General features: G+C 55.1%; 1 protein-coding gene across 2 annotated transcripts; it reads left to right on the top strand.

Annotated features, from left to right (window-relative positions):
• The first annotated feature begins 420 nt into the window (after positions 1 to 420).
• ENO1 (enolase 1) lies at positions 421 to 15436 on the top strand. Of its 2 annotated transcripts, none has more exons than XM_082685318.1 (12): positions 421 to 672; positions 3572 to 3665; positions 6346 to 6441; positions 7852 to 7910; positions 9549 to 9618; positions 10000 to 10133; positions 10476 to 10698; positions 11794 to 11991; positions 12563 to 12764; positions 13251 to 13359; positions 13535 to 13593; positions 14997 to 15436. In XM_082685318.1, exons 2-12 carry the CDS (start codon positions 3581 to 3583, stop codon positions 15064 to 15066), a joined length of 1305 nt encoding a protein of 434 aa, XP_082541444.1. In that variant the 5' UTR covers positions 421 to 672; positions 3572 to 3580; the 3' UTR covers positions 15067 to 15436. The 2 variants fall into 2 exon arrangements, with proteins under 2 accessions (XP_082541444.1, XP_082541443.1); XM_082685317.1 differs by lacking the exon at positions 421 to 672 and adding an exon at positions 1009 to 1160.
• Positions 15437 to 17259: the final 1823 nt, after the last annotated feature.

Here is a 17259-nt window from a genome sequence, read left to right as displayed (position 1 = left end):
CAAGGGGGATTGAACTACAGAACTGATTTTTAAAGGGGTAGCAGCTGTCTCTTGATCAGCAAGGTGAAATCTCCGCACCCACCCTTTCCTGTTTTCATTTGCCAGACTACCATGGAATACTACCTGATTTGAAATACCCAGATCTGTGTGAAATTCCAGTCCCAATCATAACGTGTATAGATCCTTTCCATGTGCAACATTAGCAAGAGCTAAAGGCCGAACTGCACTGCGGATGCACGTGAAGAAGTGCCTGGCACGTAGGAAGCGCTCAGAAAGCATCAGCTCTAACTGAAGGAAAGTGAACGTCCTTTTCGGCCACCTGGGCCCGCTACCCATTGTCTGGACGATGCACAAGGACAAAAAGACCGGGTCACGCTGGCAGGCCGGCGGGCGGGCGGGCAGGCGGAGCGGCCAGGAGCGGGGCGCGCAGGCGCGGACGGGCGCACGTGGCCCCCGACGCGCGGCCCCGCGGTCCCGCTGCGGTCCCGCTGCAGCCCCGGCCCGGGAGCGCGATCGAGGCGCGCGGCCGCCAACGTTTCGAGGCCGAAGGGGTCTTCCGCGCCGCACTGAGGGGCGGGGCAGGCCGGGAGGGGCGGGCCGCGAAGGTCGTCGCCAAGGTCGTGGGCCGGACGTGAGGCGCCGGAGCGACGCCGCGTGCGTGCGGGACTCGGAGTACGTGACGGAGCCCCGAACCCTCATGCCGGCCGCGCCACCCCGCCCCACCCCGGGGCCCCGGCGCCACAGACCCGGCTCGGCCTGGGGTCCCGGCCGGGGGCGGGAACGGAGGGCGTCGGGGCAGGGACTCGCCCCCACCCCCACAGAGCCGCGGGGTAGTCGGGACTCCCCACCCCCGCTCCTCTCCGCGTCCCCGGGTCGCCGCTCCCCCCTCCCGGCCGCGGCGGCCGCCGCAGCCCCACCCCTTCCCGGGAGGTGCGGGCCCGAGTGACGGCGCGCCGGGCCAATGGCGAGGCGGCGCGCCGGAGGCGGGGTGGGGGGCGGGAAGTGGGCGGGCTCTCAGGGAGCTGGGCAGGAAGTCGGGGCGGGACACCGGGAGACGACCTTACGGTCCTCGGAGCGGCCAGACCTTCCGTCTTTACGCTCGTCCTCGGTGCCTGCAGCATCTTCTGCTTCTTTCCCGGGCAGCGTTATCCGGCCGCCAGGTGGGGACCCGGGGAAGGCAGGCCGGGCCGCCGCCCAGGCCTGCGGGGCCCTGCCCTTGGGGGGGACAGGGACGTGGAAGGGGCGGGTCGGCACGTGCGAGCCGTGCTCCGCCGGAGGGGCAGGAGCTGATTAGCCCGGGATTACGCACTTAGCGCGGCCGCCGCGCTGCTGGGAGCTCGGGAGTGGGACGCGCGGGCCTTCCGTGCAGCGGGCGCGGAGGGTGCAAGGCCTTGGGGAGATGCGGGCCGCACCCCGGGTGCTCGCTAGAGCCAGGCCTTCCCTAAAATGGAGGAGGGGCAGGGACGGGAGAGATGCCCAGAAGCCGCGATCCCTGCCCCCCACCAGCAGCCCCTGTGCCCCGCTGGTGGCCCTCGGCCTCCGGTCGGGCGGCTGGTGACCGAATGGGCAGGGACTGATGAATGGAACTGCAGAGGGTGCTTGTTTTTGAGCCTGCGGCCGAGCCGCTTCCCTACTGGGAAAGCCATCCCCGCGACCTCGCCCAGGTCAGGCAGGAGCTGCTCCGGCTCCCCGGCCTGGCCATCGGCAGTCGGCCCCCGAGCTGACATTAAAAGGCCTTATTTTAAGAAAACTTTCTGTTCGTTGTTTGTCGTGCAATGGGGTCTTCCCTTTGCGCGGTGTGGCGGTTGGGGGACGCGGCGGGGGACACACGTAGGCCCCGACTGCCCGGTCCACAGGTGCCGCCCCTGGTCCGGGGTTCAGTCCAGGCAGATAAGCTGTGAACACTCTTGGGCAGGCCAGCCTTTCTTGCCCGCCTTGCTTACTGAAACTTAATGACTCAGGAATAGTTTTTTGACCAATTTAAAGATAAGTTCAATTTTGTTTTCACACCCTGAAATAAATCACTTTGTCTTAGTATCACTGAAATTTGAAAACGGCATCGGAGGATAGGATGAGGGCATAATGTAGTAAAGATGTGCTTGAAAGTGCATCTAGGGGGGCCTGGGGGGCTCAGTCCTTAAGCATCTGACTTGGGCTCAGGTCATGATCTAAGGGTCCTGAGATAGAGCCCCACGTGGGGCTCCCTGCTGGGCCGGAAGCCTGCTTTCCCTCTCCCACTCTCCCTTCTTGTGTTCTCTCTTGCTGTGTGTGTCTCCCTCCCTCTCTCTCAAATAAATAAATAAAATCTTTAAAAATGAAAATAAAATTATATCTAAAATTTATAAAGTCAGTTAGTTACTGGTGGCCTGGGGATGGGGGGAGATTGACTGCAGAGGGCCTGAAGGGGACTTTGGGGGGGGGTGGCAATCATACACAGGTATATAATTTGTCAAAACTCAAGTTAACTAAAATCTTAAAACTGAAAAATACATTTAAACAAATTTGCCTTTTTGTAAGATAGTAAATAAAAACTAGATACTTTTTATTGAGTTATGAATAAAAGTCCATTGTTACATAGACTGCAAAGCCTCCGAAGTGACTTCACTGTCTAATTTTGAAACTTAACACAAAAGAAAGATGCTATTTGCTGCCTCAGAACATTTCCAGACAAGATACTGGAGAGGAGCCCAGCTAGATAATGGCTCTGAGCACTAAACCAATTCCACCGGGCCACTTTCAGTCTTACAAGAATGCATTATTTCTTCCTTAGAGGCCCCTGTGGGGGAGGGGCGATGAGAAAGGGCTTTCTTTGAGAACTTGGTATTTGTTCTTTGTAGCTGCAAATCCACCCCCTTTTTTGAGGTGCTTTCAAAGAATGCCTCTAACCTTAGAGTATCTTAGCATTCAAGGATAGAATCTTTATTGTAGTTTCAAGTAATGACGTTTCATAATTCAGTCTGTCTTTGAATGGGTAAAATGCCCATTTGAAATACTAATTAGATGTTGTTTTTGGTGTGTTCTGTCTTGCTAAAGATCCAAGTACTGTGGAATGTGAAAGGCCCAGAAATTGGCAGTAGCAGAGACCACAATGTACAAACCATGTTTCAGCTATGAATTCACCATTCCACTTCAAACCAGATTTTCCTCCTCGGATCATCTTGGGAGTTTTTGTCCTGGATGAGTTTGCTTGTGACCTTCATGTCCCCTTGGTCCTTTTCCATTCTCATGCCAACCCTCGTTGGGAACTATTGACAATAACCCACTTCAGACTGCCTCAATTCCACCAATTCTGCATGCCAACAGCACATTAATCTTTCCAGTTGTTTTTGGTTCTCTCTGGCACACATGACCGGTCTTTCTTTACTTAACAGGACAGGCTCTGGACTAGGGATTTGAGGCCCTGCAGAGCTGGGCCCAGCAGGTTCTCCTGACTCTTGGCAGCATTCTTGCATCCCATGTGTATCTGGTGTAAATTCTTTCTAGCCCACAAATCCTCAGCAGTGATTCTTTGAATGAATGATCCAAGGCTGCATTATGATTGATTTGAGATACGAACTGTGTTTCCCCACAGAAAGTCACCATGTCTATTCTCAAGATCCATGCCAGAGAGATCTTCGACTCTCGTGGGAATCCCACCGTTGAGGTCGACCTCTACACTGCCAAAGGTACGTGCGCCTTTGCTTCTGCACCTCCTCTACCTCACTCCATCCTTGGAAAACGATAGAGCTTTGGGCCAGGAAAGGTCTGTTGGAAAAGCCTTTCCTTCTGATGTGCATGTGCTGGTCGGTTGTGGTTCCTGACCAGGAGGAGGTGGGCAGGGCTGCCAGGCGTGGGGTCCTTGTCCTGCTGCTCTTCGGTATTTCAAACAAGACTGCTTGGCTCTCAGGTCAGTGAGGTCAGGAAGTAAGGTGACAGACACCTCGACCCTAAAATGGCCCGTCACTAGTTGGCTTCACAGCTTGCTCTGAGCAAACAAGCAGATCTGGTGTGGTGGGATAGAGTTTTCTCTCTTGAAAAGGGAGGGGAGTGCAGGTAGATGGCAAAGCATTCTCTTTTTTGTCTGCAGAAGTCTTTTTTTTTTTTTTTTTAAAGATTCTATTTACTTGACAGCGAGAGATGGAGCCTGATACAGGGCTCCATCCCAGGACCCTGCGATCATGACCTGAGCCAAAGGCAGATGCTTAACGACTGAGCCCCCCAGGTGCCCCTAAAAGTTGTTACTAAACCAAGGATTGGGAACAGTTCTCCATGTGGGTGTTGGGACACCAGAGGCCCTTGTTTTCCCCATGGCTCTAAGTCCCAGGGCAGGGAGGGGCGTTGGCCCACGTGAAACAAAAAAATAAGTAAATGGGGCGCCTGGGTGTCTCAGTGGGTTAAGCCTCTGCCTTTAGCTCGGGTCATGATCCCAGGGTCCTGGGATTGAGCCCCGTGTTGGGCTCTCTGCTTGGCAGGGAGCCTGCTTCCCCCTCTCTCTCTCTGCCTGCTTGTGATCTCTGTCAAATAAATAAATAAAATCTTTAAAAAAAAAAAAAAAAGTAAATAGAATGGGGACTCCTAAAAGCTCTCCCCTTGTGTTAACCTCCAGCAACGTCTCAGCTGTTGTCTAAATGGCCCCGGTCGGTGAGGTAGGAAAAGAAGCTTCAGGCAGAATTAAGGCTGGTGCTGAGCGCACGGACCTGCCAGTCAGAGCTGAGTCACTGTGGAAAGTGCGGCCCTTCCCTTCCGGTCCGCTCCTACCCCCCGCCCCCCCGCAACTCCGGCAACCCACCCCCACCGCTTGCCCAGGAAAAGAAGGTCCCTCGAGTCCAGGCATCACTGAGCGAAGCCTGCTGCGTTCTGCCCAGGCTTACTCACTGTGGCGGGTGCCCTGGGAGCAGGGTGGCTTCGAGCATGTGCTTCGTGGCCTGGACCGTGCGTTCTCAGAGGATGCTGGGAATTCCCTTGCTGCTTAAGAGATTGGCTTGCTTAGTCAGAGGGTGGAACTTTCCATTTGGCAAGTAATAGACCTTAACCAACGGTGGAAAAAAGACCCAAGATTAAGATTGTTGGGAAGGGGGCATTTCCCTTGAAATGCTTTACAATGATCAAAGTTAATATTTTTTGGAAATTTTAAAGGAATGGAACTCTGTCGTGTTTCTCTTGGTGCTTTTCAAAAACAGGAAATCGAGGATCTGTTCAGAGCCTCTCACCACATTTTTTTCCCCCAGTTTACTTCTTAGAGCAGTTTTAGGCTCACAGCAGAATTGAACAGAAGGGACAGAGAGCACACATCGGCCCTCCCTCCCCACACAGGCACAGCCTCCCCACCAGAGCGGGACATTTGTCTCGTCAGACCTGTCCTGATGCATCATCACCCAGAGTCCATAGTTCTTTGGGGGGCACTAGCTTTCCTAACTTCCTCACCCCAGGGGTGCCTGATAGGGACAGAGCGAGCCAGCGCCTGTCCCCATGCCCGGCTGCGCACACACAGGCGTAGTTAACTGATCGCTTGATTTACATCTCTGGTGGGTTTTTTCCCTATTTGTTCGTGTACTTTCTCCTGCCTCAGACGGCAAATGCCTTACAGTTTCACTTCAGGTAGTCTGGAGGCCGCCTTCATTTCCTGCTCCCTGAACTTGTCTGCCCTTGTAACCAGATCATGCAGTACCTTTCCAGACACTGATCTTGGAGGCCGAGACCAGCCATGTTTATGCCCAGGATACAGGTCTGGCCCCATGTCTGGATTCTGTGTCCGTGAGGCTGCTTAGGGCAGTGCTTCCTCGTGTTCTGATGTTACCACGTTCATGCCTTGGTTATCTGTGTTTTTTTCTGAAGCTCGTGTGTCATAAATGACATATCTGAAATGATAGTCTCTTGGATGTATTTGGTTCAACAGCATATTAAATGAGTTTCTCTTACTTCAGCATAGCTACTGGGAAATCTTAAATTTCTTAGGTGGCTTGCATTGTGCTTCCATTGGCGGTGCTGCTGGGGGTAGGCGCCACAGGGCCCCAGCTGGGAGCTCGCGGGAGGTGCAGTCGCAGAGTCTTCGACCTCCCGTTTCAGAACCTATGTCTTAGGTTCACCCCAAGATTGCCCGGTGATCTGTGTGCGCGTTAGTGTTCGGGAAGCTCTGCATGGAAACTTGATTAAACTAGACAAATCCACCGGTTCGCCTTACGGTCGGCACGAGGGACTGGTACCAGCGTGGAAGGCAGGGGAAACGGACTATCTGAATCTCCAGTTGGTGGAAGGAAGTGGCAGCATTTCCTAAGAGATGCCATCTGCTGGGGGGTGGGAGTCCGCTAAGGGCTGAACTGTGTTTCTCAATCGCAACTCTTCTCCCTGCCCGCCCTCGACATCCAGGTCTGTTCAGAGCTGCTGTGCCCAGTGGTGCGTCCACTGGTATCTACGAGGCCCTTGAGCTCCGGGACAATGACAAGACCCGCTACATGGGGAAAGGTAAGAGTCGGACCCCGGGCCCTTCCCTGTAGAGCATGGTTGCGCGCCCATCGCAGGCCTGTGGCCCACTCTCCATGTGCCTTGGATTCGAGGGCAGCACCTCATTCGGCCTATGGCGTCAAAGCTGAGCATGTAACTTGGGACAGCTGAGAGAGTTGGCCCTATCGGGTCCAGCCTTCCTAAACCCATAATCTTGGGGGCAAGCATTTTAACGTTGCTTCTCTCGTGCTTTCTCTCCCATCTAGAAAACTCCTGGTTAGGCCAGGGAACCTCAGGCTAAGGAGAGTGTTAACTAATACTGAGGAGCCCTGCTGTGCTCCCAGTCTCCCAGGGTGTCGTCTCGGGAGTATCTGAAAGTTCTAGCCTATGGCTCACCGACAGATCAGTCCCGCTAGTTCGAACTTTCTGGTGATGAATTCACAGAGACACCAGTCTGGCCAGGCCAGCCTCGCTGAGCACTGTGCAGATGGACTTGTTACTGGTTTTGCAATGCTCACCTCTCTGGACAGAATCTAGGTGGCCAAATTACAGAAAAGCAGGTGGGGCCAGACCTTGCGTTCTCAGCAGGGAAAGTATCGACCCAGGGGTGGAAATTGGTTCTTGGGGGAGGCAAAAATACCCTCTGATTTTAGCATGATTTATGGCCCTCAAAGGCTAGTATGGATGGACAGCGTATCTCCCGTATTACATTCTCAGAGGAGGGCGATGATAGGGGAAAAGTCTAGAAAGCCTGCAGATGAGGGGCGGTGACGAGGGAGCTGGGGAAGCCCGGGGCTGGCGATCGAGCCGCAGGAAGGCCCTTCCCCCGGGTTCCCCCTGCCCGTGGCCCCCCGGGCGGGTACTGGTCTAAAAGCTGCATTGTGTCTCCCCGGACTCTCAGGAGGGTGAACTCCTGGTCCCGCGACTCTCCTGCCTTCCTGTCTCTCTGTCTCTCTGTCTCTCTCTCTCTCTCTCTCTCTCTCCTGTCCTTCACAGCCTGTTCTCTTCTGAGTCTGTCTTTTTTTCCTTCTCCGCCAATCTCTACTGGTCAGGTGTCTCCAGACCCGTTAAGTATATTAATGAGTTCCTGGCACCAGCCTTGTGCACGCAGGTAATACATTGGACATCGGTAGTTTTATGGCTGGTGTCCCCGTGCATGGTCTTGCCAACTAACGCCCCTTCAGACATTCTGAGATGGTTGCTCTGTGTGTGGCTCTAATCCTTGGGGGTCCTAGGTAAGAGCACTCAGACTGGGCCAGAAAGTACCCCAATTCTGGGAGGACAGAGAAATGGGGATTTGGAAGCGGTCCCATTTAAGGTCTTTTGGGCGGGCTTCTGGATATTTGGGTTAACAACATTGGTGTTTCGCTCAACGCTGCTCAAGCCTGTTTCTGGTTAATGTTGGTAATTTGATATGATTGTTCCTTCTAGGTGTCTCAAAGGCTGTTGAGCACATCAATAAAACTATTGCACCTGCCCTGATTAGCAAGGTAGGACCTGTCTCCCAATAACTAATATATTAATGCCTTCGGAACGTCTCCCAGGCCAGTGGGCTTTCCTGGTTATGGAAGAGCTTATTCTGAGAGCTAAAGAAGCCGGTCGGATTCCCTGTCGTGCATGAGAATGATCTCACCCTTTCTAATCTACCCCTTACCTGTGTGTCCACATCTAACAGTGAATGAAATTGGAACAGAGCCACGGGAGACCGTCTCATGGCCTTGATTTCCCCCTCCAACTCTCTTGACCTTGGGGATGTTGAGATCCAAATTTTAAGAGCGGTTCTTGGGCACGGAGCATGGTATCCATGGTGGCCTGACTATTTCTCATGAACTGTGAATTATTTACTATATCTCTACTGACTTTTTTTTTTTTTTTTAATAAAATCTTGATTAGAAGAGTAAGCTTAGAGAAAAGTTGAGCTGCTATGAGTGAAGTGGGGAGGGGGACCAGATGGCCCAAAGCCCCATCCTCCCATCTGTGCTTAGGTGTGCCCCCCCCCCCCCGAATTCCTCCTGTACACCAGCGGCAGGTGGGGTGCCTCTGTGGTCTCTCCCTGGCGTGCTCACCTTCAGTAATTGGTCCCAGACGGTTTCTCGTTGCTGCTCTGTGGGCTCAAGTGCTGCGAACCTGGGCCTCCTGGGCCCCTCCCCGCACCCTGTACTCTCTGCCTCGGTGCTCTTATCTGGCACGTCCAACGCAGTGAGCCGGGCTTTCCTGAACATTTTTCTTCCTTTGGGAGAAACAGTTCTTCGGTCAAACTCATGAGAAGTTTTGCCTCAAGCCATCATGCTCGGGTGGCCGCTCACTTTGTCAAAAAAGCTAAAGGCGTCAAATTATTAATGGGGCATGGTGGGGTTCTGCAGGGTTTTCTTTTCATTTTTTAGTTTTTATACATAGAATGTTACAAATAAAGTAATACATTGTTACAGTCAGGTGTGAAGGTTTTAAAGTAATGCTGACTTTCAGTGAATTCCTTAGAGCCGGTTTTTGAGACCCCCGTTTTGGGGGGCTTGCGGGGTTTTACTTGGTTTGTAGGTACCATGCCCGTCATGGAGCCCAGCTGGCTTAAACGTCATTACTTGACCAGAAATCACACCTTTCAGGCAGTCGTCAAGCATTTAGCTCAGATTCTGGGCTATCTGCCAGAGTCCTGTCAGCGTGAGGTGACAAGGCGTGCTGTCACTGAGAATAGCCGGGGCCGGTGGCTGTGTCCCCTAACCTGTGAGGAACACGGCTCGTTTGCACGAATGGAGTTGGTTACCCCAAATCTCACTACGGTGTGGCGCTGCCTCTGTCAGCATGTACCCGGCAGTTCTGTCCTATGTGTGATGTGACTTTGGACCCCTGGGGAGGACTCACTCTGTGAAGCCAGCTCCAGACCTTCTGCATTTCACGGTCGGCTCCTGGAGCGCGGAGGAGTGCCATGGGAGAGCAAGGAAGCGCAGTGTCGCGTCTCCGTTTCTCTCGATTGCTCCCCTGCCCCCCTTTTTTGGGCCTGCCAGAGAAGAGATTCGGGCTTCACAGGTTCAGAATTATCTGGGTCCCCTCACGGGAGCCCAAAGATCCTATGGGGAGAGTGACTGCACGCCCCACACCCCAAGAGACTGACGCGCTCTCCTCCCCCGCAGAAAGTGAATGTCGTGGAGCAGGAGAAGATCGACAGGCTGATGATAGAGATGGACGGAACAGAAAACAAGTGTGAGTTGCTGGGGGCGGCGCGTGCTGGCCGCGTGGACACCTCGCCCTCGGTTTTCAGGGCCCCTCACCCGCCCCACCTCCCCCAAATAAATCACGTTTTTAAACCTCAGGAGCAATAGCCTGCGACTGCAGCATTTGCGTCGGGTTACCCAAAAGACGCCTGTGCTTTAGAGTAAGTCACGCAGTCTGTGGGATTTGCCAGAGTTCTCTAGACCAAAGAAGGGCTTTCCCGTAGCCGGAGAAAGCAGGTCAGTCCCCGTGGAGCGTTTCTGGGTGGGACACGGGGAGCAGGTGTCTGGTGTCAGGAAGGTGCTCTGATGTCAGGGTACAGGCCAGGAGGCCGTGATTGAGAAATTCTTCCATCTGACTGTTCTGTTGCAGCTAAATTTGGTGCAAATGCCATTCTGGGGGTGTCCCTGGCTGTCTGCAAGGCGGGGGCCGTCGAGAAGGGGGTGCCCCTGTACCGCCACATTGCCGACTTGGCGGGCAATGCTGAAGTCATCCTGCCGGTTCCGGTGAGTGGCTTGGAGCCCCCCAAGTGAGGAGTTGTGGGCTCCTGAGACACCCCCCACCCCCCCACCCCGTTCTCCTCCACCTGCGACTATCTCAGCCGCAGACCCCTGCCACTTGGCTAGAAGTGTCCAAGCAGGGGACTCCACTTCCCGGGACCCCCGTCTCCTCCTGTTGATGAGGGGCTGAAACTCCTTGGGTTGTGTGTGCCGAGGCGGCAACCGCTCCTCAGTGGTGATCGCTGCCCTTCCCGAGGGGGACCCGGCGAGCATTCCAGAGCTGCATGTGGCCCGCTGGGTGGGACTCTCAAGGGCCAGATGGCCGTGTTTGTCTCTGTCTCTCCCCAGGCTTTCAATGTCATCAATGGTGGCTCTCACGCCGGCAACAAGCTGGCCATGCAGGAGTTCATGATCCTGCCCGTGGGCGCGGCCAGCTTCCGGGAGGCCATGCGCATCGGGGCCGAGGTCTACCACAACCTGAAGAACGTCATCAAGGAGAAATACGGGAAGGACGCCACCAATGTGGGGGATGAAGGCGGGTTTGCGCCCAACATCCTGGAGAACAAAGAAGGTAAAGGCTGGGGTGGGGGGTCCCGTGTTCTGCAGCCCGGCCCTCTCAGCTGCTGTGCTGTACCCCACACTCGCCAGCTCCCTGCACATGGAGTTCTGAGGAGGGCTGTGCAAGCTAACACATAATTTAAGATTTTATGGATTTATTTGAAAGAGAGCAAGAGCCTGAGCTGGAGGAGCAGAGAGGGGAGGCCAAGTAGACTTGACGGAGCAGGGGGCCCGACTCTGGGCTTCATCGCAGGACCTCCAGGATAGTAATGAGCTAAGCCAGAGTCAGATGCCTCAGTGACTGAGCCACCAGGGCGCCCCGTGTCCTTGTCATTCTTACATCACCTCCATGAGGTCTGCTCTGTGTCGGAGATGTGTCTGTCCAGCCTGCGACCGGCACCCCCCAGCTCATTCCCCCACAGGAACGCTTACACGGAGCTGTTTTGCTTGGAGTCCTCAGACACCGGGTTAAATGGAAGAGTTCAGTCAGACAGAGTCGGGACAAAGACTCTCGGCGGAGGTTTTTGTTGTAGAAGGGAAGGAGAGTTCAGCCACAGTTTTGTGGCCTTCCAGGCAAATAGTGAAAGAACAAATGTCCGTCCTCTTCGGGTCAGTCGTACAAAACGCCTGATACTTCCCCATTTTTGACCTACAGAAAAATGACCCTTTCGGGGTGGAACAGGCGCCAGGTGTCTCTGTCCCTTCCTGTATGGACAGCGGGCCCTGTAGGCAGGGCCTCACCCTCACCCTGCCCTCCTGGGCTCGCGGTGCCCCGGGCTTGCTCTCAGATCCCAGCTCAGCTTATCCAGGACAGCTGACTCAGCTGGTCCCTGTCACTGTCTCGACCTGCACAGCTGTCCTAGGTGCTAAATCGGGGAGCATTCGTCAGTGAGAAAGCCTCTGAAAGTCGAGACTGAATTTCCCTATGGGTTACCTGCTGGGGGCCTTGACCAGCGGTTTCTTGCTCCGTCACAGGAGAAAGCACTGGAATGCTGGAAGCGATGGCTGGGGCCAGGGCCCCTCTCGGTCTCCTGGGAGGGTTCCCGTTGGGCAGCTCTTGGACGGCCCTTTCCTCACCCCCTGCCTTGTTGCCACCCTCCCCTTCCAGCTCTGGAGCTGCTGAAGAACGCCATTGGGAAAGCCGGCTACACCGACAAGGTGGTCATCGGCATGGACGTAGCGGCCTCGGAGTTCTTCCGGTCGGGCAAGTATGACCTGGACTTCAAGTCCCCCGATGACCCCAGCAGGTACATCACGCCCGATGAGCTGGCCAACCTGTACAAGTCCTTCATCAAGGATTACCCAGGTGAGTGCCTGCTGGCCTCGTGCGGAAGGCTATTCTGTCATTGTCCCAGCAGGCCCCTGGGCCGAGGGCAGCGCTGGCTCTAGCACGCTGGGGCGGAGAGCGGGTGCTGCTCTGGGCGTCGGATAATGCACACAGGGTAGAGACAGTTTGATACTGGCCCGTGTGGGGTGTTGGGGCTGAGGCACAGAGTGGGTCAGTAATTCACTCAGCACGTGCTGGAGCAAGAACCAGGCTGGGAAGTCTCTTAGTCCCCGCGTTGAAACACTGGGTTAGAGAAGGTGCCCAGGGTGGGGGCCGAGACAAGCCCACTCTTAGCCTCCCGAGCCTGTGGCTGTTTCTGTTCTCGTTGGCACAAGACTTGGGCCGCACTGGACAGAGCCGTGTTCCCCTCAGCATCTGTAGCGGCCGGGGTTGCGGGTGATTTCGGTGGGCAGGCAGAGTGTTTCCAGGGCTGGTCCTGTCCTGGTGGGGGCAAGGGGAGAGACCCGGCGAGGAAGTTGGGGTTGCCGGTGGGTGCGGGGGTGTGGGGCAGGGGGCTCAATGACCAGACGTGGCTCTCTCCTTTCCCCAGTGGTGTCCATCGAAGACCCCTTTGACCAGGATGACTGGGAGGCTTGGCAGAAGTTCACTGCCAGTGCTGGCATCCAGGTGGTGGGGGACGATCTCACTGTGACCAACCCGAAGCGGATTTCCAAGGCCGTGAGCGAGAAATCGTGCAACTGCCTCCTGCTGAAGGTGAACCAGATCGGCTCCGTGACTGAGTCTCTCCAGGCGTAAGTGCACTGAGGGGGTCGGCTATCCCAGAGCTAGGGGCTGACCCTCAGCCAGAGCTGCTGCCTGCTGGGGGGTGGAGGGCCTGTCGTTCAAGCTTAAACTTCTGGTGGCCTGTAAGCAGTGGCACCAAGGGAAGGGGCCTGGGGTGTCGGGCGACTGTGGCCCAGTCCTCACACTGCATGATCAGTTTAGACTCGCAGAGAATGTCAGTCATGGGTGCTACCGGGGGAGACCAGCCTCTCCCCTCAAGGGGGCTGAACCCCGATTTTTAAATGTGACGTAAGAAGGTCCTCAGGGCTCTGCGAGTGGAGAGGAATGTGAGCACTATTGTCCCCAGGAGTTGAAAGTTTGGCGGTGGCTTCTGGCTCTGGCTGCTCTTCTGGTCTCCTACCGGGGGTGGTAAGGCCGGGCATCAGGAGGGCCTGATGGGGCTGCTGTGCCCAGGCATGGAGTCCCAAGCATCTGGGTTGTTTCCTGACGTCTAGGTGCAAACTGGCCCAGTCCAATGGCTGGGGCGTCATGGTGTCGCATCGCTCTGGGGAGACCGAGGATACCTTCATCGCTGACCTGGTGGTGGGACTTTGCACTGGGCAGGTAAAGAGCCGCTTGACTCCGTGTTCTCTGACCTCAGCTTCCCGGTGGCGGTACTGGGAGGTGGGCGCATGGGTGCGGCCCTGGGTGCTCCTTCGTCCCCTCCTTCCTGCCCAACGTGCTCTTGAAGATTGAACGTCTGCAGCGAGTGCAAGTGACCTTGCTTTTCCTGTTCTAGATCAAGACGGGGGCACCTTGCCGATCTGAGCGCTTGGCCAAGTACAACCAGATCCTCAGGTAAAAAGGAACCCTCCCTGTAGTGGGGTGGGGGCCCCCGCCTGAACACTGGGAGCTCCTGGCTCTGGGGGGTCTGTGCAGATGTGGGCGTGGGCCCAGGGCAGGGCTGTGGGGGACTGGCCTGAGCATTGTGGGGTTGGTGGTGCTCGCTGGACAGAGAACTTAACGTACCTTGCCCATGGCCAGGAAGCTGGAGCCTGAGCCGGACTGTGCTGCCATCTCCTGGTGGACGAGGGAACAGGTTCCTCTTTAGCTAATTTAATCCTAGAATTTTTTTTTTTAAATATTTTATGTATTTTTAAAGATTTTATTTATTTATTTGACAGAGATTACAAGTAGGCAGAGAGAGAGAGAGGAGGAAGCAGGCTCCCTGCCAAGCAGAGAACCCGATGTGGGACTTGATCATGACCTGAGCCGAAGGCAGAGGCTTAACCCACTGAGCCACCCAGGCGCCCCATATTTATTTTTTTGACCGAGATCATAAGTAGGCAGAGAGAGGCAGGTGGAGGGGGGGTAGAAGCAGGCTCCAAACTGAGTAGAGAGCCCAATGCAGGGCTCGATCCCAGGATCCTGGGATCATGACCTGAGCTGAAGGCAGAGGCTTAACCTACTGAGCCACCCAGGCGCCCCAGTCCTAGAATTCTTCGAGCTACGAGCAGATGCTTAATCGACTAAGCCATCCAGGCATCCCAGTCTGGTCCCTTTTTATCATAATGCATCCTTGGGAAGCTCCTGAACTTGGAAAGTTGCCTCTATTTTGTTCCTTTCTCCAGTCCTGCAGGAAAAGGACCGTCCCTTTGATGAGGCTGTCCCAGGTTATACTAACGGGCTGTCCCCTACCCATCACCCGTGTACTGCAGCCGCTGGCCTTCCTGCAGGGCTTATCTGTGGACACTGCGCTGCTTCCTCCTTTACTGGAGAGTTTTAAGCTCGTTCTAGCCTTAGGATTTCCACTATGAGTGCCTCAGTCTGGGTCTCAGAAACGTGTAGAAACGTCACTGGTTACCCCACCCCTGCACCATGAGCACACCCGGGGCTCAGTCATCAGTGACACCCATGCCTCCTGCCCGTGTGTCCGGTCCAGCTGCCCACTGGGCGGGGCACCAGGATGCAGATGCTTCATGAACGAGCTCCCCCCAAAACTGGGCTGTCCATGTGTTACATTCCAAGAAACAGCAGACCTGACCTACCTTCTAGCTTGTCCTGGGCTGGGGGAAGGCAGGGAAGGAGGAGGAGGAGCAGCAGCAGATGGCCCACTTGCTGGGGGGCTGGGGAGAGCCAGTTGCTCCCTCTCCTGCGGGCTCCGAGCAGCCACACTGTGGGGAGGCTGAGCCTGTGTCTCTGCAGGGCCTTGGGAACAGACGTTTGATCTCTCTTCTCCTCCCCCCCTTTTGCTTCCCAAGAATTGAAGAGGAACTGGGTAGCAAGGCTAAGTTCGCCGGCAGAAGCTTCCGAAACCCCCTCGCCAAGTAAGCTCCAGGCAGCGCACCCCAGGTCCTGTGGTCCTGAGTCGGCTCGTTAGACCTCTGCCCCCGCTGCTCCCGGGGCAGCTCGAGGCCCCCAGGCGAGACTGGCCGGGGCCTCTGCTAGTTAACTGCCCGCTCCCCTCCCTGTGCTGTTCTCGCGCTTCCTTAGAACTGCTACAGAAGCCTGACTCGACCATCTGGAGCCCTGCTGGAAACCCTAGCTCTGTAGTCGTGAGGTTGGCCCGAATCATTGTTTTCTCACCTCCATTCCCACCCAGTGTCTGGAGCCACATCTGTCTACGTATAATCCTGAGGTGTCCACAGGGGAGATCCCCAGTGGTTCTGTGAGCAGAATAAAAAGGCCTCAGTGACCCGTAGGAACACTGTGTGCGTGTGTGTATGAACCGGTCCGAGTCCGTGCTCGTGTTAGTGCTCACAGATGGGTGCTGGACCGCGGGGCCTTTACAAGTAGGAGGCTCTGTCATCACCAGAAGAGAGAAGTGGCTCAGTCTGTCGAGCACACGTTTGTTGTTAAGATTTCTTAGAGAAAGCGTGAGCTGGGGTTGGGGGTGTGGGGAGCGACCGCCAGAAAGGGAGAGAAGCTCAGACTCCCCACTGAACACAGAGCCTGATGCGGGGGGTGTGGGGCTCGATCCCGTGACCTGTGAGATCATGACCTGAGCTAAAACCAAGAATCCGATGCTTATTAACTCACTGAAGCACCTGTGCGCTCCGAGCCCATGGCTCTTCATCTTGGGGTTGGAAGTTAAAGCCCATGTTGGGTGTGGCGATGACTTAAATAGAATTTTTCAGAAAGGGGAGTGGGAGAGGACCGGTCGTTGAGAACACTTCGTAGTCCTTGGGCAGAGCAGGTGAAGGAAAAGGGAGAGGGGGCCCTGTTGGGTCTTTGAGCAGAAGTGGGGTCTGGGGAGGCAGAGCCTGACTTAAGGTTCAGACATCTTACTGGGGAGAAGATGCCAATGCAGAGCAAATACAGATGATCCTGGGTGGTGGCATCTAGGTCACGGGATGCCGTCCTTGTCCGAACTGGAAGGCCTGCCAGAGTGCAGCTAACCATTCTGGGCGGGCTGGAATGTGGTTTCTCAGTTTCTGGAGGAAGCAAGTGAAAGGATGGTTAAAAGGCAGGTCTGGGGAGGTGGGAGGCGTCTAGAGGATCTTGGGAACCCTATTTTAAGATGATACAATTCCATTTCTCATTTTCACTAATGTCCAGTGCTCAAAAGCCGCACATAGTGATGGACATCCACTGTGCTGTTCGGCGCACATACGTGAGCTTCACGGAAAGCCCCATTTCCGCAGTGCGCTCCGTGTTCAGGAGCAAGGGTCGGAGAACACTTGCCACCCGCTGGGAGAAGTGGTCTGCTGTTTCTTAGCTCTGCTGCTTTGTTAGCACATCATTGTTCAATCATACCCAGCTGGGGGGCTGAGGAGGCCCCCTTGTGGCCATTCTTGTTCCTTGTTTATGAGTCAGGATTTAACCCAAGAAGCAGAACCAATAGGAAAAGAGGGATCTAGAGACTGATCACAGGAATGGGCTTCTGAGAATGTGGGGCTTGGCTGGGCGAGAATCCAAAAGTCCACAGAGCAGCCAGTCAGAAGGGAAGGTGACCAGGGCACAGCAGGCACAATCAAAGTGTTGAGTGGCCAGTGGAATGTGTGTCTCAGGGAGCCTTGGGCCCTGCTTTTCCAACCACTTCAGTCAGGGAGGCTGAGGTATCTGTAAGGTCATCCAGTGTAATTTAAAGTCAAGTGACAGCTTCAGCTGTCTGCGGGAGAGCTTCACGGTGGTACTAAGATTAGTGTTTGAGTAACTAGAGTAACTCTAGTCAGGTCGATGGGCCTCAAAGCTACCACCCATTGTCAACTCCGCAGCTTTACACAGGCATCTCACACCATACCTGATTGCCAAATAACCATAACAAAATCCTACTTCCACCTAATGCAGTATGACTTGCAGCCAAGGCCATCCTTTCCAGGTGTTCATGACTGGTTTCTCTCTGAAAAATGGATTCTGGGGGGAAAGCAAGCCTTGAACTGGGGCTGACAGTCTCACTGAAGCGTCCATGTCTATTCCAACTTGAAAGCAGCAAGTCAGCCTTACTAGTCCATTAGTACATTTCAGGGCAGTTTCATGTCCTCAGTAACGCTGGTTTAAAACTGGCAGATGAAGGCATTTATC

The sequence above is a fragment of the Mustela nivalis genome (genome assembly GCF_964662115.1).
Source record: "Mustela nivalis genome assembly, chromosome: 10".
Lineage (NCBI taxonomy): Eukaryota > Metazoa > Chordata > Mammalia > Carnivora > Mustelidae > Mustela > Mustela nivalis.
Note: the sequence above shows the minus strand (reverse complement) of the source record. Positions and strands in the feature narration are given on the sequence as shown.